Below are 25,262 nucleotides of genomic sequence, written 5' to 3'. Positions count from 1 at the left end.
TTTTGTAGAAATGTGACATGCAATAAAAATATTTATGATTTTGATTTTGAAAAAAATCTATCGGTATAACTTTGCATTTGTTGTGGCTGTGCCTGCACCTAGATAGAAATATGTTTTGCATTATTAAATAGGCATTTATCATTTTAAAATTATTAAAAATGGTTTATAATTTACCATTACTTTTTTTTCTCAAATATAGCTAATTAATTGACAAATTCCAATGACTTTAACTGTATGCGTTTGGATGTACACACACTGATGTGTGTACACACTATCACTATTCACACTTTTATTCTTAGATCACTACGTAAACATGACCTTGAATATCTGAGACCCTTCTTATTGTCATTAACAACCGATATGTAAATATATAAAAGTCCTGTCAACTATTTTATAATGCTCGATTTCTTAAATTTAAATTCAAGTGTATATTAACGTTACATAATATTATTTGACAACTAGATCGCCTTGCTATAATATATATCGCTACCTACACTATATTATACCTACGTCTGTGATTGATTTTAGACTAAATGTTATAACGGTAGACGTAAAGAACCCGTTCATTCTTCACACTCGCACAATATACATAAAACATACTAAATACGAGCAGTCTGTTATAGCCAGCCTTCTGGTTAACACAGTGTCAGTTGAGGATCTAATCGCGACAAGAGCGAAGGCTTCACGATTGTGAACGATGATTCAATGAACACTATATAAATTGATAGACACGTGCTACACAATTCTAGTAACAAATAGTGACCGTGTTAATGTGCTGTGGGATAGCGTATTTACCTGAAGGTAAGGATGGTGTCTTAGTTTTTCAATACTGATTCTACGAGTGAAATATTCTTCTCGCAATATTGTACTTCTAACATTAATAATTATTATAATGAGTGTTTTAATCTCTTATCCATTTAGTATCTACACTAATGGGTTGTAATAAACTTATTTATAATATTAGGCATCTTCTAGATATTTTTAATTAACAACAATCTCAATAATTGTTGAGATTTAAATTTATGTTCATTTTTAATTTTAATTCGATCGAAATAATACATATACTAAATGTTATCGTAGGTATAGAACGGTACATTATAAAAAATACATAACGCTTAAATCACGCATAAAAAAACGAGAACAAATGAACAGAGAATTTTTAAAAATCATCTTAATGTAATGTGTAAATACTCCCAAGAATAGCTTCGCTCAGTCACCGATCAGTAAAAGTTTTATCGTAAATGTATATCATATATATATGTATAGAACACAAGAAGCGTGGGTACGTGGTTATTAAAACATGTTGTGGCATCTTACTAAAGGACATTTACAATAATTTTCAACTGCATTCTTCGTATAAACAAACTTGAACTTGTGCATTTTATGCAAAAACAATCTAATATAGTAAAGCGTACTTAAGTGCTATACACTATAATATGGAATTGAAGTCTTGTTCAATATAAGTGATCGAGAGCATATTACATTAGGTATGTATCTATATTAATATAATGAGAGCCGGTCTTTTTTTTTCATTTATACTGCGAGAACTTAATAATTCGTATATCTATATTAATATTATAAAGCTGCAGTGTTTGTTTGTTTGTTTGAACGCGCTAATCTCTGGTACTACTGGTCCGATTTGAATGATTCTTTCAGTGTTGGGTAGTCCATTTATCGAGGAAGGCTATAGGCTATGATTTTTTTTTCAAAATTAGGGATCCGTAATAAAATTGCTGTTTTGTAACACAAGGTGTAAAATCGAAAACCTATTTTTGCGTGCGCTGCAAAAACTATTGACAATAGAACAAAATGATGTACAGGCTATGTAAACAATATAGGCAATATTTTATTACTTATAAAACTATCGCGTGAATTATACTTTATATGGCAAAACAACGTTTGCCGGGTCAGCTAGTATAATAATAAGCAGCGTGTTTCGGAGAAGGTTTTACTATATGATATGTTGGTGATTACTTATACAGACCTTATATTATTTCACTTAGAAATACCTTTATATTCGCAATACAAATAATTCAGTCAAGCAACTAGATGAACAGGTACGGGATACTTTATTTATATGGCAAAACAAAGTGTACCGGGTCAACTAGTAGGAGAATAAATGATGGACCTACTTACTAGTGTGATTTGACGTTTGTCACAATCAGATAAACTTTCTAACAGGTAAGGATAAATCAGTATTTAAAACACAAAAAAGAACTTAAGATTGTACACACCAATAATGTTTCCACTAATATACTGTATATCATGAAAATGAGCATTAAAAAAGGAGGAAAAAACAGCAAAAAGCCTTAAAAAAAAAATCAAACTAATTATTGCTTACTTAAATGAAATTAAAATTACAAAAAAAAAGTGATGGACTTCGAATAATGATGCTTTCAACATAAACAAATCATAAATCATCACCACGTTAATACAATTATAATAGGTTTACAAAAAACAGACATTTGTTCACTTTGAATGAACATTTCCGTTCATTAATGAATAATGAATCATTCACAAGGTAGGTATAACCTAGGTAGCATCTTCCGTAATTAGCATTAAAACGTTTAAACGATTACTTAGACGATTTTGTTATTTAATAGTCTATATTTTGAGTGACATGAATTCAAATTCAATTCAAATTCAAATTCATATATTTTTTTTCAAAATAGGATTTATAACCACTTATTGAACGTCAAAATCTACCACCCATTCAAAAGAGACTGCCTCAGACCTGAGAAGAATGGGCGCAAGAAACTCAGCGGGCTTTTTTTTTATATAAAATATGGATTACAATGTAATATGGTACAATAAACATTTATAATTAAAGAGCCTGAGGGTGTTCGCTTTAATCCCAGTCCGTGGTGTCACTAAGAAAATCGTTTATGCTATAATAACCTTTCCCACACAAACGTTTTTTAACAATTCTTTTAAATGTCGTAACACATTTGTTTTGTACATTTTCTGGGATCATATTGTAGAATGTTTTGAATCAGCTCTAATTTACATGTACGTAGGGCGTTCACTAAATGTGAGAATAGTGCCGTTAACTTTTGTTAAAACTAATTAAATTTTTTTATAAAGTCAGTCGCCATTTAGCATAATACCTACACTTGTGACCTGAGCGACGGTGAACTTTGGTAGTTGTTCTTCCAGGTTTATGGTCTCACCGACGTGAAGGGCCTCTGTAGAATACGATGGATGGACCAGTAATTAACTGGGCTTCATAACCATTCTCACCCAATTTAATTTTGTCAATTTTCGACAACAAGCTCCGAAAAAATAAAACTAACTAAAAGTCGTCCATTTCTAAAAAGAAGTGACGTTTTGTTGTTATTTTTATCCATCAATATTCTAGCCTTACCAGGAAGTATTTCCTTTTTTATATTCAAAAGAGCTTGCGTCAAATTTTCACATTTAATTCATTAAAAGTTACATGTAAATTAAGTAAATTCAGACAATTTAGCTAAAAATTGCAAATTAAAATAATCCCTACGATTCGGTGATGTCTTGTCTTGTCTAAGTTATTGCTCACGATGCGCAGCTGCTATAGTTATTAATAATTATTTATATATTATCACTAAATCATCTTCATGATAATTAACCACCGATCTTCCAGCGGAACCAACAAATCATGCCACAAACGGAAACTATATGTAGCGTACTTTGCGTATACGTAAAATACTTACTTATAACATAATTTAAGGTAGACTAATATTTATAAACATGGTATTAATATTTTTATCAATTTGACAACAATGTAAACAATTAAAGATATACACACATTCTGCAGATGTGTCTCAAATATTTTACTGATTTTGACTTCCTCATTCTAGGAGTTTTCCTTCTTATATTTTGGTATCTTAACACAAAAATTTCATACCTCATCCGTTCTGACAAGAAACCGTTAGTTTTCCATAAACAATTTTAACCTAGACAACTTGTGCGTTATTCAAAACAAATTTGATTTTCGAAAGAACTTTAAATTAAATTCTCGTACGAATTGAAAATTTTGATAATGATGCTGATGCAAATGACTAAGGCCCGGTTTCACCAATCGCACTACAAACTCCGTTTTATTAAATCTATTTCAAGAACCAGTCAATTTGGCAAATATAAAATAAATATAATGTATCAAATAAGTGTCAAAAAACAAACCACGGATAAGTATGAAAAAATCTAACCCTTATAATTTAATGTTTCTAAATACGACATTGACAGCTCTTAAATGCGTTTAAATATGTATTGGTCTTGTCCAACTTCTTCTTAAAATAAATTAGACTTAGTTTTGATAGTCAGAGCTGTAAACTCATTTGCACTTGTAAAATTGCCTGATCATGGCTAGTTTCAACGGTGAAATCGGGCTTACTAAAGGTAATATATAATCAAATATTGTTTGGTTTGTTTAATTGAATCCATGCCAGAATGTCAATGTCGCTTACGTCGCTGTAAAAATAACAGCACAAAATAACGTCATACGCAGTCGATTCTGTGAATAGCTGTTAAACCTAGCCTAAATATAAGCCCCAGAACGTTCAACATCCAGGCCGGGGCTTATTTCTCTACCTTCTAGAAGAGGCTTTCACTAGATAGATAGATAACAATGGTATTGATCTTATTTAAAAAAAATCCAGGCTTAAAAACAAAGGAGGAAAGAGTCGCTAATTTCTCTTCTCAAGTAACTGTGCTCAAATCGCGACTTCTATTTACACATAGGATAACTTCACCAGCCTTTTTTTCTTTCTGTAGTCCAGAATCTTGTGTACGAAGACTTGGAATAGACACAAACATATATTGGAAAAAACCAATCGTGCCAACTGTAGTGCGCTCTACATAACATGATAATGAGTTCATATACAGAGTATTAAATAAGCAGGTTGGCGATGGACTCCTATCATTTTCTAGCAATAAAATTATGTATAATGTTATTCTGTATGATCTTATGTTAATTTGAATTAGAAGTGTGTAATTTTAAAGAGATTTTTTCTGTACCTCTGACAACGTACGGTTGAACAAAATGATTTTATAAATAACTAGCTGACCCGACAGACGTTGTTCTGTTCATAATAAAAAAAAACTCTTGCGGATGGAATTTTGGAAAATCCGTTCTTAGCTGACCTCTACTCGGTAAAAAGAATATTCCTACCAAATTTCAAGTCTTTAGCTCTAGTGGTTCCAGAGATATCGTGATGAGTGACTATATACGTGGAAATCACTTATATATATAGATTGAACTTCGGAAATGGATTGTCTTGATTCATACCACAAACTATCAGGGATTGGCCTTAAGATTTGAATGGTCAGGGCGAATGCGAGACGGATCGGAAATTAAAGATTTGCGGGCTAACTTGACATGCAAAATGTTCATTAAGTAGTTGCTGCAGATCTAAAGAATTGCTATTATCATTGCTGCATTGATCTCTTGACATCAATCAAGTTATTTCTCCATGTTGCCCATGAAGTATAATTGTAAAAATTTCAGTTGTGCATCTTCGAGAGGTTGCAGTGATCCAATACGATGGTGAATCTGTCCTTATATCTACAATATAAAAAGTAAACCCCGTATTACTGATTTATAAACACTTTTTTTAGAATTAGCATGTATTGTGTATATACATAGGAATAACTATAGTACGTATGTTATTCTTCTACTGTATTGTGTGTAAGTATGTAAATAAATACCTTGAATGTCGGATTAAATCCTCGTTCTTAGATTATCTGCCCCAAATGAGGTCATTTGGAAACAAACATTGTATTTTTGAGTGTTTTCTAGAACATGGCAGCACAATTCTTGCGTTTCTCCGCCGAATACTCGCAAACAACGTCCATCAGCCCAGTGCGAAAGCTAGTATGCAAGCAGTACTACAGTACAGTATAAGTACTGCAATCGTATCGAAACGCTGCTCGATTCAAATCAGTACTTCATAAATTTCTTCTTGTGCGTCGAAAATTATCTATAAGTTGTTGATCTCTAAGGTTTTACTGGACGATTTCGTATTGCCAGCCGATCCGTTTTACGGGCTGCTACGCTTTGTTCTTGTGATTCATAGCACCACGTCGATCCATACTAACGCGGTTCTTTTCTTCAGTCCTTTCATTTGCAATGTTTCGAATCCTAGTTTCATTACGTCTTTGTCAGGAATAATTTGATCGTCTTAGTCGTGACATTGTTAATGATATTATCGGCACAATAAGCCAATATTCACTCGCACACTCGAAACAAACACACCAACCAGTCAACTTGAATAACATGACGTGCACTGTCAGTTGTATTTTATTACTCATGTAGCGTGAAACTAACAAAAAACTTCATTGAATTCTTTCTATTCTCGATGATGTCATGAAAATGTCAATCCATTCTTTTTTATAATAAAATTTTGTCGTGAATTTTGCGATATTTTATTACTTATTATCCTATTCCGGTCTAAGAGAAATCCAAAAAAAAAACAAACAACAGAAAAATTGGTCTAGCCGTTCTTGAGTTATAAGTGGTGTAACTAACACGACTTTGTTTTATATATATATAGATAATAAATGACCTAGACTACTAGTAAAATAATTCTTAAAGATTTAAGACTTATTGAAGAAAAACGCATTGGTCTGAAAAGGCAACTAAACTTGTGATTAAGATATTAAACATTATACGTACAATTACGCAAATATCTCATGCAAAATAATTATATTTAAAAGCGTTTTATGGACATTTGCATTTCAAATTGGTCTATTACGCACGTTTCTATATACACTTTGTCGTATCTCTCCAGCATATGTCATGTATAGACAATAATTAAATATCGTTCAACAGATCTACATTAATATTCTTCTGTTTTTATTCAATATTAATTTGTATGTTTGTCCTCAGCCGTTCCACATGTTACAAGGACAATATTTCCATATTATTATAAATGTCATCATTGTCACGATTTTAATATTCCTTTTATGCGTTTTAATGGTTTTGTTAATTCACAGAAACTAGTTCTCTGTATTTCTTTTTTATAATTTTTTTTTTGTACAAATATGCTTGAACGGCATTATCTTGAAACTAAAAATATATAATGAAACCTATATACAATTAAATTTCAAATCCGCAATGACTCTTGTGTTTGAGAAAAAGAATGAAATATATTTAGCAGTCAATATGAAAAAAATACATTTAGACGCTCGTTCCAGTTTCTCTTGGAAACTTGTCGGTGCGGTTTTATATTTTTCTTTTTAAGATCTTTAATACTGCGATGTTCTGTTTTATCGAGGGTCAAATCGTGCTAGATAAAGATGCTTAACATGTATATTATTAAGACGTATCTCGCTCGCTCGGGATGTCATAAACATTTTGGAATAACATGTACTCTAAATCTTTTCCTGTACTCCTCATACGGTGTGTGCAAGTTTATGATAATCGGTTCCAATGGTTCCAATCGGTGACAATGATAATTAGTAAAATTAGAAGAATTGAGTAAGTAATTAACTAAAAGCGGAAAAGTGCAAGCCTTCCTCGTTCACCCAAGGTTCAGTACCTACTGATGATGTATCAAAAACTTTAAAGAAATTAATAGGAAATTAGTACAAAAATATCCTTACTATCATTATTACTTAGTCGCCTCTGATGTTGGGTTTGCATTTCAATTAATTTTAAATATAAAAAGGAATAACGAATTTCGAACAACAAAGAACCAAATAAAAAAAAACGTATCGAAACCCAGTTACCCACCAAATTCTATGATTCTAGTTCAATATAAAATATCCTGTAGGTACTGATCTAAGCGAACGATAAACAACATATTATAATTAGTTGTCCATAATTTTATATTGCATATATATGCCAGTGATAGATGTCAGCCCCTCAATATACAGATTAACTCAGACAGGGCATTTGTTCTACAGGCGGTACAAAACAACACCATAACCTACATACAGGAATGTCACAACGCATTCCAATCAAGTAAGCCTGCAGTTGAGATACAGCAGTTCAATGCACTGGGAAATGATGCTGCAGAAAAACTTGCCATAAGGAGATCTGAGAATGTAGAAAATGGACCAGAAACATCGCTACCCATACCTTATGACCAATTCAAAACGTGGCTGAGCAAAAAGCGGAAGAACCCCACTCAAGAAGAGACAGTGAAGGATGCAGGCAAACAAAAAATGCAGTTCCGGTGGCATACATGCGTTTTGCCTGTAGCTTGATCAAACTACACAAGAACAAAAATAAAATAAATATGATTTACCAAAAAGTACACTCTACACAGTTTTCCTAAGCATACTACGGAAGATAAAATGAGAATGCGGAGAATCCACAAACTACTGATTAGAGGCCAGAAATTCTTTTAATTCATATGATGCCTTGAAGAAAGACAATAATGTTATCGGGGAAGTATCTTACATTGCTAGGCAACCTGCACATAATGAGCAACAGCATCACCTTGATTCTCAAATGGTACCAAGGTACTGCAGATGAAAGATTTGAAGCTTCTACGATTTAATGACAAAAACGGTCACGACAGAGACAGAGGTGCAAGTATTTACAGGTCGATATGATATGGTTGGCAACGCTCCTGTGATTCTTTTTGTATAATAGACGTTAAAATTGTAAGAAAAACTTTTATTAACTACGAAGATAACATTTTATTTTATAACGAAAAAAGTCTGCATTTTCATATCAGAAAGCGCTCGTATGTATCATAAAAAGTAATACTATTTATTTTCACTTCATGATTTATTCTATAAGCTGACAGGAATATTTCTGTTACTTACTGCTCGAAATACAAAAGCATTGTTATTTATTACGCCAGTCACCTTGAGACGTGTGTTGGTAAGACTATACGCCGATGCGAGATACAATCGTTTATTATTAGCTAATAACTTTTGCCATCATCATATTAACTCAGCAATGATGCCCAAATAATGACTATTTATAACATGTAATTGCTTTGTACATTACGCACCTAAATCTTTTTGCCTAATAACATAAATAATTGAATTCTTACTCGGAGCGAATTCCGTACAAATTACACAGGTACTAGATGTACATATAGACAATATGTATTCGGTGAGATATTTTGACACAGGTGGAAGTCAAACAAAATGAAAAATGATTATTTTCCACTTTAAAAGAAATAGTATTCATAAGTCAAAACTACATTCTTTGTTAAATGCAGCCATTTATATGGGTTGGACTTAGTATCCCGTAGCACGAATTTGGAGATAAAAATATTGTAGTTGATAGAGCTTTAGTCCACGATTATAATGATGCCACTCTTATTACAAGGTAATGCACTGTTTTCAATAAAATAATGAACAATAATTCTAACCTAAAACGGGTAAATCACGTAAATAAAACTGAAGATGAGGTCTGTCATGGCGCTGGGAAGCTAAAAACTTGCTAATAACTGTCAATTATAAATGAAAAACAGTAAAATGAAACGTAAAAAAGAGTCTGAGATAGACTAGACGGCTTCATCAATTATAATTTTTAGACTAAAAACCCAGAATTGTAAAGCTAGTAAAAAACAACAACTATTTTTCTCATATTTCTTTTAATATTTATTCCGTTTTCTTTCCTATAATGTTTATACTTTATTCCGTTTCTATCTTAGTTGCGTGATGGTTCCTGTGTTCTGTGTTTTATTGACATGCTCTACCCGTTTAGAGGTTGTAATTTTTTTTTTCGTTATTTTCTTGAAAACTGTGCATTACCTTGTAATAAGATTACTAGTAATATAATAGTGGACCAAAGCTAGTTGAAAGACAACTATAATTTATAAAAATCGGCTAGGTTAGGTTATGTTAAGACAACGCACCAGCCGAGCGTTATGGACCGCGGCAGCGCCCGGCGAGAGCCAGAAACAATTTCTAGGCGTTTCCCTTTCTTTTCTCCCCATTAAAATTTCCCAACCCTTAAAAATGTCATAATTTGAGGTTAGGTTATAACCTAACCTCAAATTATTATGAGAAAGAAACATTATAATGTTTCTTTCTCTGGAACCGTGCATTACCTTGTGATTGGAGTGGTAATATTATGATCGTGGACTAAAGCTCTATCTATTACAATATTTTTTACCTCATAATTCGTGCTACGGGATACTAAGTTTTAACCATTTATATTAATCTGGTATTTACACATATCGGCTGTCGAGGCAAAGATACGACTTGCTTATGTAACAATGAAATCGCCTACACCCGCCTGAAATGTCGACAACGCGGATCTTTCAGGAGAAATTTGGGGGGTGATCATATACCGACAGATGGAATGATTCTCGAGTAAGGTTAGTATAAAATTAATTCAGAAAAACCGTACAAGAATAACCGAAAAATAGAAATAAAAAAAAATAGCAGCAAACTGTTAACCTTTATTTTCAGCAACGCTTGCACACGAAAATAAAGTGATTAGCTTAACGCGAGTGTAAGATTTAGCTGTCATACACACTAAAATAATAAACCTGACCTGTTGTTATGCGTGAGCTAACAGCAAGAGGCTGTATCTAGAAGTTTAAACTATCCCAGTTGTTTTCAAAATATCAACTCAAAGACATATATATATAATACTTGACCCACAATGTCTGTCCCATCAGTTAGTCATCTCTTTTATATACCTACATAACTGCCATAGTTTACATCAGTGAACGACAGATGAATACATTTGTGCTGATGATTGCGTTATTTAACAACCGTAATAATATGTAAATTATAATGACATCATGTTTTGTAATCGTAGACATCATTTTGATACTAACTAAATAGTACAATAGACGAAATAGCCTTCTGCCAAGTTCTGATTGAACTAAAATTGATGATAAAGATTAAACTCCCATAATTTGGGTTAACTCAGTTTTTAACTTATGTATACCTATCTACTAATAGCGAGATACTGGCAATTAACTTGTACAGGTAACATGAGGTTTGGAAATTATTAATTTAAAAGAAAATATTAGTTTAAGTTCAATCAAGTAATACTTAAATAAATGAAAAATTATAACACATTAATATTATTTATCAATGTCGGAAAAATACGAACCAGATATCATTCGATTCGGAATAAAAAAATAGAGTTAAGCTCACTTTCACTTTTTGTTTTTTATCTATATTTTGCTTTTATCTCAAATATTTATTAAGATTTTGAAAACCAAAGAAAGATTCATCAATCATATTATTATTATATGTTATAAATGAGCAGATTTTTTAAAAACTTTAAAAAAATATATGAAATAATTTGGAATTTTCAATAAGCCGCATTTTATCTTCAACATGTTATCGCCAATTAATATATTATGTTGCTGGTCATCAGTTTGCGTACTGCCAAATCAAATAAACCTAGACCTCAATCTACGAACAATGTGGCAAGAAATATCAAGATATAACAGTGAAGGGGATGGGTAGGTACTATGTAATTCTCACGGCAAATAAGAGATTGCAGGCTGATGATTGCTTGCGATTTGAAGTAAGTAGACTGAGAGTAGTATTAATGGGTGCCTCTACTGTTAACAATGTTATGTATTATAAATGTCATAATATATACTTTCCATAAGCAGATCGATAAATTACGGGAAAAGGAAGAAAAAAACGGATTTGATACGGAGTGATCGTTGATAGTAAAACTCGTTTTGCACCGGTTTTGTATTATTCATCCAAAACACCAAAATATTATGATATGTCATTCAATTTAAGTATTCTTGAAAGGGTTTACAAGAATTCCATAGGAATCACTTTTGTTAATATTTCCTAATACTGTGTGATATAATGTTTGGCATAATCGAAGGCCTTTATTTAACTGTTACATTTGATTACATAACTTTAAGCCGTTTCAAGGTTCTATACTGGTCACCGGGTACCTATCGTTCAAAGTCATTGAGAAAGATTGTTATCACTAATTTAAACTATTCGCGAAGAAAAAATAAATAACGTTTTTAGTTAGTTTTAAATAAATAAGAGCAAGTTAAAAATAAGTAAAGAGTGTGCCCCTCCCTGCTAAGGTTTCAGTGAATAATTAGTACAACCACTTCTATAAACGGAACTGACCCTTTTGATGTTTTGGTAGTGATGCCAGGTCCTTTGGACTGTTGAACTGCTGAATCATTTAACATTTGCTGCAATCGTCCTCGTTATTGGCGTAATAATTTTGCTGGCTTTTATAACTTTAATTACCATTTTCTAAGCCGCTAAACACAAATTAAAATACTATAAAATGTCAAGGTAATAAGATAATTCAACAAAATATTTCTGAAAGTTTGAAGTCGATGTGTGCTTACGAAAATTCACACCACAAAATATAGTCAAATTATTCTCTATAAAAGGCATGAATTTGGAATATACTTTTTTAATCATAATGACATATTTTTAACCAGCCTGTAACATGTTCAAATTATTGTTACCTCTTTCGCAATGTTTTATTTTTTGCAAACTGCTTGTTTTTTTGCAAATCAATGTATAAAAAAATAATAATGTGATCAAAGTAAGTAAACACCAATTACCAACATTTAATAAAATAGATTATTTAACTGAAACGTAAATAGAATTTTCGTTGATACTATTAAGAATGTAACCAAACACGTCAGTTGCTGACATTAAAGTGGCAAATTAAATACTTGTATATTTTAATGCTGGCAACATTGCCTCGAAGTGATTTTTACCAATATGCGGTTGCTAGTCCATAAATATACTACGTTGTATGGAAGGAAATCAACACTAAAACAGTCCAACCTCGCACAGGCGTTAACTTTTCTGTAAAGGTTATTAAGCATATTTGTTTTTACTTAATTTGTATTTTTTTGTGATCTGGCGACGATTAGGAAAACCCCGGTCCAACATTATAAAACCGAAACATTAGAACATCCTTTCAAAGAGTAATACATTTTAAATGTTAATTAATGCTTGATTTATATAAATGTCACCCTATTAATTATTGGATGATAGATATTTACATAGTTTACTCCATTTTTACAAAGTCGAAGATGCTCAGACACAACAACAAATTTATTTGGTGAACAAATGAAATAGGCGTTTATTAGATTAAATTAGTTGATTATCGATCGAAACGATTTTTTGAGTGCAACCTTGATAAGCGAAATAATATACTTAACACTTCTTTTCTGGTAAAATAAGCTTTCAACCTTAAAAAAAATGTTCATAAAATGAAAAGTACTGGCCAAACTATGTGAAATTTTTATGGGACCAAATGGCAAGCATTCCACATCAAACTAAATATGAATCATGTAAATCAGATCATACATCTCGGCGTAATCACACACACACACACATTTAAAAAAAAACTGATAGAATTGAGAACCTCCTCTGGATGGATGAAATGGAATTAATTTAAGAACGAAAACATGGAATACAAACTGAAGTTCAGTTTATTTCGAATCGCTATTGTAATACCAATTGAAATAAACACTTTTTAAATGTTTCATTTTCATATTTGGCTGATGTTTTTTTGGACTTTAATCACGAATTCGACCTGCATTTGTTTAATTGTTGCATTCTTTATTTCGCAAATTGACCTGTGCTATCGAAAGCTGTAGATAAAAGTTGCTGTAATTTATTGCCCGAGTGACTTTCGAAGCTTTTATTGTAAAATATGAAATTGCACATATCTGACTTTATCTGAACTTTTATAGCACATATTCCCTAGTAAATTTAAATATTTGAGTTATAAAAATGCATGTTAAATTTTGTTTTTAAAACCGAGTGGCTGCATAAAAAACTTAATGTAGCCTTTTTGGGGGTAAAGACTCGCATGATGGGAAGCGATGATGCAACCAAAAGAGACGCGTCCAGCCATTAAGGAGGGCGTATGCCCTAGGCTTGAAGGTTCAAAAGTTATATCGGTTCGGGTAAACAGGAGCAGGTAATTGATTCCACAAAGTGGCTGTGTGAGGCAAGAAGTTTTTCGCAAAACACTCGGCTGTGAAATGCCAGACGTCAACATTTTGACGGTGGAATTACGCATTTTGACGGAATGTCCGGTTGTGGAATTTGGCAAATGGGACAATCAAGTGATAGGAAATGGTGAGGCAAACGTAAAACCAGGGAACTAGAGATGCATTGCCGGCCTTTAAGGTTGGAGTGAGTATGCTCTATGCTTGAAGGTTCTGAGTCATTTGGTTCGGTAAAACTGAGAAATTCCTCGCAGAACGCGTGATTGTGGAATACCAGAGGTCCCAGAATTTCGACATAAAGTCTGCCGATGGAATTTCATTGTTAGTATCAACTCGAACAACTCCTCTGACCGCTCCCCATGATATAGGTATGCGTTAAAAGATGCAGAGACAACCCACATCTCAAAACAAAGCTAAAGAATTAAGGCGATCGGATATGGCTTGATATGGCTTTTAAGTGGATAAACAAATTTTATGGGTACCGTAAGTTTATCGTCATACCGAGTAATCAAGTAATCATCATCATCAGCCGGATGACGTCCTCTGCCGGACAAGGGCCTCCCCCAAAGATTTTCACGACGATCGGTTCTGCGCTGCCCTGATCCAACAATTCCGGCGATCTTGACCAGATCGTCAGTCCATCTTGTGGGGGCCTACCAACACTGCCTCTTCCGGTACGTAGTCGCCATTCGAGGACCTAATCTCTCACAACGGCCATCTGTCCGTCGAACTATGTGCCCTGCCCACTTCCACTTCAGCTTCGCAATCTTGCGGACTATGTTAGTAACTTTAGTTCTCCTACGGATCTCTTCATTTCTGATTCGATCTCGCAGGGAACTCCGAGAGTAATATTATATACCGAGTAATACAGTGGCAGAATTGATACCCACAAAAGCAACAGCTCAATCATAAAAACGTATATGATAAAACAGTGACTTTAATCTGTATGTCGCAATCCCTAAAGCTCGTTAATATGTATATTGTAAATGCATTCAAGACATTCTGTAAATTGAAGTTCCAGACGAGCATAATACTTTAATCAAAGCTGGAAGCAAAGCATTGAATACTCAATTGAATCTGTACGCCCTATTTGTTTCAATTAGTGATATTTATAAGACTCGATTGATACACGGCACCATTAATTAGTTCAATTAACTGACACTGTCAGAGCTCTATATAGATTACGTTCCTAAAATACAAATCTTAAAATAACAATAACTGTTTGCATATATTATAAATTCACTTGTGAGTTTGTTTATTACGATTTAACGCCTTACTATTAATTTACGTGTGAAACATACATTTCATCCCAAAATTATTCTAGAACGTATATCTTTATTTTGTCTGTCTTATATTTTAAAACATGCAGAAGTTTCACGTCCGTTATGTATTTGTAAAGTGAGGCAAAATTGGCAAGTTCAAGAACACGGGGCACGATATTAACACACCACAGATAATAAACTGTTTCTTAATAGATAGCCGTGAAGCCACATTTGATTTCCCAATGCTTGAATAATAATTTATAAGTTCAATGACAAACGTTCTTTGTAAACATATACACTAGGTTAGGTAATATGGCATTCTTTTTCTGTGTCAATTTTAATATACACAAAACTAACACTTTTAAATTTACTGCCTATTTTTCCAGCTAGTCTCCTAAATAGACTGTTCTGTCTTTCATAGCTTTAAGGTGTAATTTAAAAAACTTTTATTTAAGCTGAATTTCTTTTCCCTGCATGAAAACATTACCCATGAAATTATAAACATAGTTAACGTCGATTTCCACGTGAATTAAAGTTTTAAATGAATTGAGATTAACGGCAAAGTCATTCCTTCGTATCGAGGAAATGTACAAAAATATGTGAGTATTTCCTGCAACTGATTTAATTGTCGCTTGAAGGAAATTTCTATTCTATCGATGTTATGTCCTCGTCTAGCATCAGTCACAGTATTGTATTATTCTAACGTTCATAACGTACAGTGTTAGTGAGTTGATTTGTAGGTGTGGGTCAAATTGTGATAGATCTAAAAAATTTGAGACCCAGTATTCCGATACTAGGCCAGGCTTTAAGGGAAGAGCGGTGATATGATAAATGGGGTTTTTTAGTGGTAAACGCGCAAACTTGAGTCTTCTGGGGGCTAAATTGGACCAGGTTCAAATGAGCCCATTCAAATTCAAATATTTTTGTTAAAAATAGGATTCAAAATCACTTATTGAACGTCAAAACTACCACCCATTCAAAAGAGACTGCCTCAGACCTGTGAAGAATGGGCGCAAGAAACTCAGCGGGTTTTTTTATATAAAGATATGGATTACAATGTGACATCGTACAATTAACATTTTTAATTAAATAGCCTGAGGGTGTTCGCTTTATTACCAGTCCGTGGTGACATTAAGAAAATCGTTTATGCTATTGTAACCTTTCCCACACAAACTTTTTTAACAATTCTTTTAAATTCTTTCTGGGATCATACGAGTATTGTAGAAGCATATACATCGCCCAACAAAACTTACTAACTCGACTCAACCGAGTAATAGGCATATCAACTTTATGTTTGTTCCTCGTGTTAACATTATGAATGTCAGTTTCTAGAAATTTCCTCAATGTGCTTATGAACACACAGACCATTATCAAAAATCTATCTTTAATTTTTTTTTAAACTTAAACTCTTCATGACTCTTTAGGACCTAGGTTATAAATCGCGCGAATAGCCCTCTTCTGCAGCACAGAGATGGTATTAATATCGGCCGCACTGCCCCATAGCAATACCTATACCATAGGACATAATACTATGAAAAAACTAAAGTATACTATGAAAATAACTAAAGTATACTATATAGTCGCGCCATATCTTTGTCAGTTAACTGTCTAATTTTCTGAACCGCATATGCTGCAGAACTAAGCCTATTCACCAATCCTTCAATATGGGGGCCCCATTGCAATTTGGAATCAAGAGTAATGCCAAGAAATATAGAAGATAGATATATAGATAGATAAGACCACCTCTCAGTTTAATAAAATATTTAAACATAATATGTTTTATATCTTTAAGATTTTTTCTTAAGAAGGGGGCAAATGGGTATGGGACTTACGTGATTGGTGAGGATAGCACCCATGGTCATCAGCAAAACCAGGAGTCAAGAGCTGCGCTGCCGGCCTTTGAGGTGGGAGAATGCTCTGTGCTTGAAGGTCTCTAAGTCATATCGGTTCGGGAAAACCAGGTGCAGCCGGTACCTTATTGATTCCAGAAAGTGACAAGACAATAAATTCCTCGAAAAACACGTGGTTGTTGAATGCAGAACACCAGCATGGTGCGTGTGAAATCAATTAGACGTGATGGACGGTGGTGGAATTCTGCTGGTGAAAATTAACCCGAGCAACTCGTCTGAGCGCTCCTCGTGATACATGCGGTAGGAGATGTAGAGAGATTTTTGCATTTTAATATTTTGATTGACATTATATCATGTAGTTTATTACTAATTTGCAAGCTTTTTAATGAATTAGCAAAACGTGTACGTACAACACATACATACACATAATAATAATTGTTGATGACTTGATAATTACAGGATATCTCTGAGTATAGTTTGTCTCTTGGCAATGGCCTCCTGAGCTCTGTTCAGGGCAACTAGTCTGCAGTTCGAACCAAATATAAGCTTGAGCTCGTCATCCCACCGTTTCATTCCGTCACAAATATTCTCGTCTTGTTCTGCTTGTTGGGCACAACACGTAGACTAAAATATACTAGCATATAAAGCACAGGCTTCATGTTCAAAATACTAAGGAGCTAATACCAACCGTGGCTGGCTGTTTACGACTTGTTAAATTGAAATCGGTTACATTCATTTACTATATTTCTACTTTTGAACCAGTTCAGGCAATCACCTCCAATACCTAGGAACTCAAGTTTTCGTAAAATTATAGGAACACAGACTATATCAAAAGCCTTGGCGAGGTCTAAAAATACACGGAAACATGCTTGCTGCTTATCAAGTTGCGAAAAAACGATTTTAGTTACTAGCCTACAGCGGTTTCTGTTGATTTATTAAGCGTGAAATCGGAATTGTCTGTCAGATTCCAGCAGCCATTTTCAAGGTTGTAAAAAAAATGATTTGAGATAAACTTAGGTTACATGTACTTGTCAGGGGGGAGTAATATTTTTTTTGTAATATTCCAAAGGTGGTTTGATATTCCATCCAGTCCAGGAGCACTGTCAAGTTAAGAGTTACTTATCAAGTATTCAATTTTTCGTTCATCAGTGAGTCCTAGGATATGATTGCACTGGAGTATTTTCTAATATTATCTTAATAGCGAGAGAATCCTCTATTTCATTGCATACTGTGATTATCTTATTTGCAAAAGCTATGCCTGCAAAATATTGCATTGTTACAGTTACTATACATTCGCTTTTCTTTTCTATCTCTCTGTTTCTTCGCTCTACGTTATATATATAGTATACGTTAGTACCTATATTGTAAGTCTTCGGTACAGCATATAGAATAATTTAAAAACCTACAGATATCTGCCTATATAGGCTAATATGCTACAAATTAAGAAATTATGAATTGAAGCTCAAAATTTAGGAATAACTCTATAAAGGCACTCTTCAGCTGTCAACAGTACAAATATATATATATATATATATATAAATCAATTGCTGTTCGTTAGTCTCGCTAAAACTCGAGAACGGCTGGACCGATTTGGCAAATTTAGGTCTTGCATTATTTGTGGAAGTCCAGAGAAGGTTTAAAAGGTGAATAAATAGGAAAATGCTGCTAAATTAAATAAAAACAACAAATTTGTTTTTCCTCTGATGTGTCCATACATAATTTCTATGAGAGAATTTATTGACGCACGGTTTGACAGTTCTGCTGTGAAACAATTTCATAACGATAGCAGGGTGCATATTTTACGAAGTAATTTTTGATGTTATGATATATTATTGACAAATTCATATAAAAACATTATTTTATTTATTATGTACAGAACAACGTCTGTCGGGTATGGTATATCAACGTATGTTAGTATGAAATAAAATATTCCATAATAATATCGTTCAATCATTTTAAAGTTAACAAATCATTTCTTAACAGTAAAGATAAAACTTATGAAATTTATGAAGAAAAAAGATCAAAATACTGGAATGTAGATAATATATATATATAATATGACTGTTCTCAAAATATTTCGTTCTATATGTTAAAATATAAAAACATAAAAAAACTTTTTAAGGAGTTAAAACGTGTGTTCTAAAAGTATTTTATTTAAATGTGTAACACTCACGTAAATCAAAGAAAATACTAAACAGAAACATTTCGATATGGCGTCTTTTATTGACACATGAATACAAGAACATTAAATATATTTGTGGTATTGTGAAAGTAAAAACCTGTCTTATTACCATCGCATTGAGTTCAGAACTATAAGGCTGCCGAGCTGCTATAGTGGCCATCGACCTCTCTCAAGGTCCCGAACCATAAAATAATCAAATGCGCGATTTTTAAAGGCTTGACATTGTTTAGACTTATAATAATAACATAAGCCTTTATTTACTGACCAATAATTCATACAGTATTTGACTTAATACAATGTGTGCTTTAAATTTTTGTTTAACATTTAAAAACTTACTAGCTTTTTACTTAGTTTCCTTATATTACACAGCATTACATGACAAATACCTGCATATATAAAATCAAATCAAAATCACTTTATTCATGTAGGTCAAGGAAATTACACTTATGAATGTCAAAAAATATTTTTTCTTATTGAATCTACCTACCTGCTACTTCCTAAAGGGCTAATGAGAAGAAATAGCAAGAAACTCATTGCCACTCTTTTAAATCCAGAATTACATGTTGTCATTGTCTTACAAATCATTTCAATTACAATATAAAATGTAAACTGATGCAACAAACATACACAAACGTCAAATAGTCAATGCCTTACACGAGTAAGTCAAAAAAGTAAATGTAAATTTATACAAAACAAAAGTTATTGAGTACAGTAGCTGCATCATCCACACCCAATGTAAATAAATAAAGGTATTCTGTGAGCATTTTATAAGGGATTATATATATAATAACCTATAAGAATCTGAAGCAGAGCCCTCGGCAACAGGATCATCCTGCCACCACAAGCAGCGCCCGTTCACGAGCATGACGCATGCGCCAGCCATCGCCTCCCTCAATCATATTTTAGGGAAGGGGACGACCCGTCCCATGTCGCCGCCACAAGCAGTGACATTAAAGCGAGCATGACGAAACCTGTTACGAGAACTGAAGCAAACAACAAAAAAAAGAATCTTAATCTACATATCATGCAATACTCACCAATACCTCTACTTACAATTTGACAAGTCTTTTAAAACTTTTAATTAATGTTATATATAATTAATATTATATTTTTACAAACAGTTATCAAACGCTCAACCCTTTAGGATAATCAAATCAAAATCACTTTATTCATGCAGGTCAAGGAAATGACTTTTCTTTTTATATCCACCGCCATTGAGGGTTGAGCTTTAATAAGACTGAGAAGTGGCAAGAAACACATTGCGATAATCACTCACTCACAAATCATTTCAGTTACAATATATGTAAAGTGATGCAACAATAAAATGCAAGTACCTTATCTATACCTTAGAGATCTTCTACGGTAGGTGGTTAAAAAATATCAAAGAGGAGGACAAACGCCTTAAGTAGGCAACCAATAAGTTAGTACGAGTAGAAAGTAGTCTGCATAAATAAATTTATCATTGTGTTAACATTCCAACATAAGAACTAAGTACGATTTAAAATTATTCTTCTTAGTGGCCATCAAATAGCTATTTCTTTAAAAGGTCTAAGTTAAACTTCTTTACTATTATATCTCTTTATTCTGTGACTAAACTAGAGCAATAAGTAAAACGCTCTCTGTTTTATATATATACCTATGGGTATACCGTGGCATTGTCTGAGAGACAATAGTACGAATGGCACACATAACTTCTGAATCTTACCGATACCGTCGTTCTTCAAATAAAAAATGAACAAAATAACCACGTCTAAGAAAGTCTGAGTTGTTTTGAGGGATAGCTGTATATTTATATATTAGTTCAGAACATATTACAAGAATTATTTAGAAAATATAAAGTAATGGAATGAAAATATAAAGATAAAACTCTGAGCAAATTCTACTGGATAAAAGTGATTTGTGGTGTTTAGGCGTTGATCTATTTGTCGACAATTTATAATTGTTTAAAAAACTTAAGTGGTGTCCTGACACCATTGTCCTGACAATGAAGACCAGATTAGAATGGATACCCTGGCTACATCAGGTGAGTCTAAACAATATGGCAATTTCTGGCGCGATACAATCAGGCTGAATGCAAAGGTGAGGCATACCGTGGAGGTGAATGGTATAAGTGGTTGTAAAAACATTGCAAATAGTTTCAAAGACCGGTCTAGGTTAGAGCCCTATCTAGAGCCCTAAGGTTTGAGCCATAACTAACAGAAAAAACGGGTGTTCTGCTCAGGAGATACCGACGCGAGCCCGAAATGTTGAAGTATGAAGAAGCGTGGGATATCGCGGGGTCACGACGGACTGAGCATTGAGCATCTGCGATATGCTGGTGTGCACGTTTCCACAGTTCTCAAATTGCTCTTTAACCTGTGTACGAGCCACCATTATCTGCCAGATGCTATGATGATGACAGTGGTAGCGACTTTACAGTCATGATTATTCATGATGGTGATTCAGCAGACAAGTCCAATGATAGGCGAATATATCTCGCTATAATAACCGCGTACTAGTGACAGTTTGCTTGACACTTATTCAAATAAATGCTTTATAGTACAGGAAGCGCAGTTCGGATTCAGATCTGAACTATCTTCTGAAAGCCGTCTGACGACAGTGACATGGAACGGGAGCTTAGGGCGCTGTCATTCCGAAGCAACATGTTAGCTCGATTTCCACGGCGTACTCCGAAGGTTTTTCTTTTTTTATATGTGCAGTCTGTGGACTTACAGCACCGAGAGGGGGTGAGAAGTCAGCCCCTGCGTGGTCAGTACAATGTGCTGAGAGCGTGAGAATGCTGTCAGCAATGTTTGAGGATGCTCGCGTGGGTGATTTCTATGCGATTATGCGCACACGCCCTTCGTGCATGACGAGCAGACTTGCGACTAGCACTAACGCTCTCCTCAGCACATTGGCATTTAGACTAGACACTCTCCGAAGAACTTGGAGTGAGGCTCATGTGAGCACTAGGGGGTTAATATTGTAACTAACAAATTATGGATTGTCTTAATTTTAATTGGGAATGATTGTTTTTTATTATTTATAGTATTAGAATCCCATGTATTATTTATTTTGTCTATGCAATAGAATCAGATATATTTTACTCATAATTTTCACCCACTTCAGGACAAACACGTAAACATATAATTTGTTTTTGATTTTCGAAATCAGTTTATTCGTCGCTTTATAAGGTCGGCAACGCTCTGGTGATTTCACTGGTAATACAAAAGGTCTTATCAGTTTATCAGGTCACCCGTATGTTCGTTTGTCCTCCTCTACAAAAGTATAATAATTTCATTACTTTGGTCTTATCAAAAAGGTACACTGTTTAAAAAATTATACACACATACGATGACACTCATACGATGCAAGCAGAAACAGAGCCTTTTTAATTAAAAGTGTTGTTTACGCTTCTTAATATTAAAAATTATTAAAAGTTTCAGAAAAGCTAAAATTTCCATTTGAAAAGTGTCATTAAATTTATAATTATCAGTTATTTTTAGTCAACGTTTCTTTAATTCTTTATCAATTTCGGTCATAAGTTACTTTAATCAAACATAATGTTTACACTAAATTAGGCTCATTATGGGTTATTTCTGCTGTGAAGCAGTAATGTGTAATCATTACTCTGTTTCGGTCTGAAGGGTGCCCGCCGTAGCTAGTAAAATTACTGGGCAAACTTAACAGTATATATGTCTTGATACAACGACAATGCCTTGAGTTATCTTGAGTTGACGAGCGCGATTGTAGTGCCATTCAGAATTTTTGGGGTTTTTCAAGAATCCTGAGCGGCACTGCATTGTTAGGGGTAGGGCGTATCAATCAACCATCAGCTGAACGTCCTGTTCGTCTCGTCTGTTAATGTCATAAAAAATTGTAAGGTTTTTAATATCAGTTTATTCCTCGAGTCTGAACGGCCAATCTATGCAAAGGTATAATTAATAACAATTTTTAATTTCAGATGGCGAGAGTTTCATCGTGCGTCGCGGTGCTCCTGATAATCAGTGCTATATCACAAGTAAAACCAGACGAGATTAGCTTAGAAGCTCTAGGCAAGGTTGACGAACTTTATGATCAATCCTACGGTGAGACGAAGAATAAAGAAAAAGATGCCGATACAAAATCTGGGCAAAGGGAAAAGAGATTTTATAATTTCTATGACCCCTACGTTCCTGCATCTTATGACAACACCCATTATGATTATGTTAAAAGGGACCAAAACAAAAACTTTGGTAATTATGGCACTCAGAATCCGTTAGATTACCTAATATCACGTCTACAAGAAATAACTAACACTGCGAGACAAAACACGTATTTACCGCCGCCACCTCCTCCAGTACCAACCTACATACCATTTCCAATCGTCTACTTGCCAAACTTTTGTTCCTGTAATAATAATAACAATCTACCACCACCGACTACTACTCAAAAACCTTGTAAAGGCGATGATAACGAAAAAACTACGATGCCAAGTTTAATAAACAGACTTGGAGACGGTGACGATGATGACATGTCCGATGGAAGTAGACCTATATCATTTAAACCAATAACCCCAAAAACACCACTGAGCAGACCACCACCACCCGTGGAACACGGAAGTGTACAAGCTGGAATGAAACCTTCTAATGTCGATACACAAAATAATTTAGAAGACGTTTTAAGATTCCCTGATTCTGCAACCGTTGATCCTATACCCCCCGAAGTTTCTGGAGAAGTCAGCAGCTGCGATAGAGCCGCCATCGTCTGCTGTCATGCACCAAATGTTACATACCTTTGTTTTAAAAATAACTACTGCTCTTCACCATCTGACAAAAGTTGTGACGCTCAGAATCTCTCTGAAATAGCAATAAGGTTAAGTCGTCAATATAAAAGAGAGTTGCAATGATTCGTTCATTAAGTTTATGATGAAATCCTCAAACGTCGTTACAAGGTAACGCGTAAACTATTTAGAGATTAATGTTAAGTAAAATTATTTATATGTTAATTTATAAAAGTCCTTTGAGATATCTTTCTTATCGCTTTGTAGTTTTAGAACAGCAACTACAAATACGATGAAGTTTTCATTACTGTATTATCTTTACGCTGATGTTTCTTACCTATTGAAACATATTTTTGCGTACATACTATATAGCGCAGTTGTATTTTTGCACGAGTATATCACCAATTTTTTATGAAAGAAGCAGGAAGTATTTTAGCTTCTACGTTTTAATGTCTAGTCCATACTTATACTAATTTTATCAATGTAGTGAATCTATGTATGTCCTTGGTATAGTGTGCAAACTCTTAAACAGTTTATATTAAATTGTTGAAAATATCTTCACGCGTGAATTTTAATACACCTTCTATCCAAATGCCTAGTTCACTACAGTAATTAATTAGATAAGGTTTTTTATTTATTCCTAAAAGGTTCATTGCGCCCTATATTACGTCTATAGCTCTACGATGTCACTCACAAATTTTTACTGTAATCTTTCGTATAACACATGTGGTATGATTTTGAATGATTTTATAAATTTTAAGTTTTTTTGTTATTTTTATATAAAAATAAAAAAAAGTTTATTTTTTATTACGAATGTTTAAAAAAATTAAAAGCCTATTATAGTTGCATTTGAATGTTAAAATGCTTTGATGATATGCGATTTGTAGTAACTCTAAACTTCTATTTTAGTATGTCTACTTCTCGAGTTTTGTGAAAGTTTTTGTTGCTTATGGGATTTTTCTCTTTTAAATAGAGTTTATATATTATGACGGTACATCAGAAATAATATAAGTTTCAGTATCGTATACAGTCAAAATATATAAAATTTTGTAATATTTTTAAAGCTTAATAAATTATCAGTATAAATATTGAGTATCGTTCTATCTAAATATACTCGGAGATTATTTAGTATGACTTCTATGATACGCCATATTATAAGTCATTTATATATTTTTTATAATTTAAATGTAATATTTCTAACGGCAGCAAAAACAATTATAATTATTGTCAATCAAATACAATTTTCTGTTTATATCAGTATCTATTACTTTTGTTTTATATATTGAATTAAATAAAACACAAACCAACAAAATAGAAGGATTTTATTTATTTCTATTCTTATTTCTAGAGATCCGT

General features: G+C 33.4%; 2 protein-coding genes across 2 annotated transcripts in view; one reads left to right on the top strand and one right to left on the bottom strand.

Moving 5' to 3' along the window:
• LOC126967235 (uncharacterized) overlaps positions 1-25,262 on the bottom strand; it is a 272,244-nt gene that overhangs the window by 145,212 nt on the left and 101,770 nt on the right. The gene's annotated exons all lie outside the window — the stretch shown is intronic.
• Positions 601-25,223, top strand: LOC126967217 (uncharacterized). The gene is made up of 2 exons (XM_050811710.1): positions 601-801; positions 23,109-25,223. The coding sequence occupies exon 2, from the start codon at positions 23,109-23,111 to the stop codon at positions 24,030-24,032; it is 924 nt and encodes a 307-aa protein (XP_050667667.1). The 5' UTR covers positions 601-801; the 3' UTR covers positions 24,033-25,223.

Source organism: Leptidea sinapis, chromosome 12 (genome assembly GCF_905404315.1).
Source record: "Leptidea sinapis chromosome 12, ilLepSina1.1, whole genome shotgun sequence".
NCBI lineage: Eukaryota > Metazoa > Arthropoda > Insecta > Lepidoptera > Pieridae > Leptidea > Leptidea sinapis.
This window is presented reverse-complemented; position numbering and strand designations above follow the sequence as displayed.

Coding starts and splice junctions, on each gene's coding strand:
- LOC126967217 (XM_050811710.1), top strand. CDS start 23,109: ATGGCGAGAGTTTCATCGTGCGTCGCGGTGCTCCTGATAATCAGTGCT.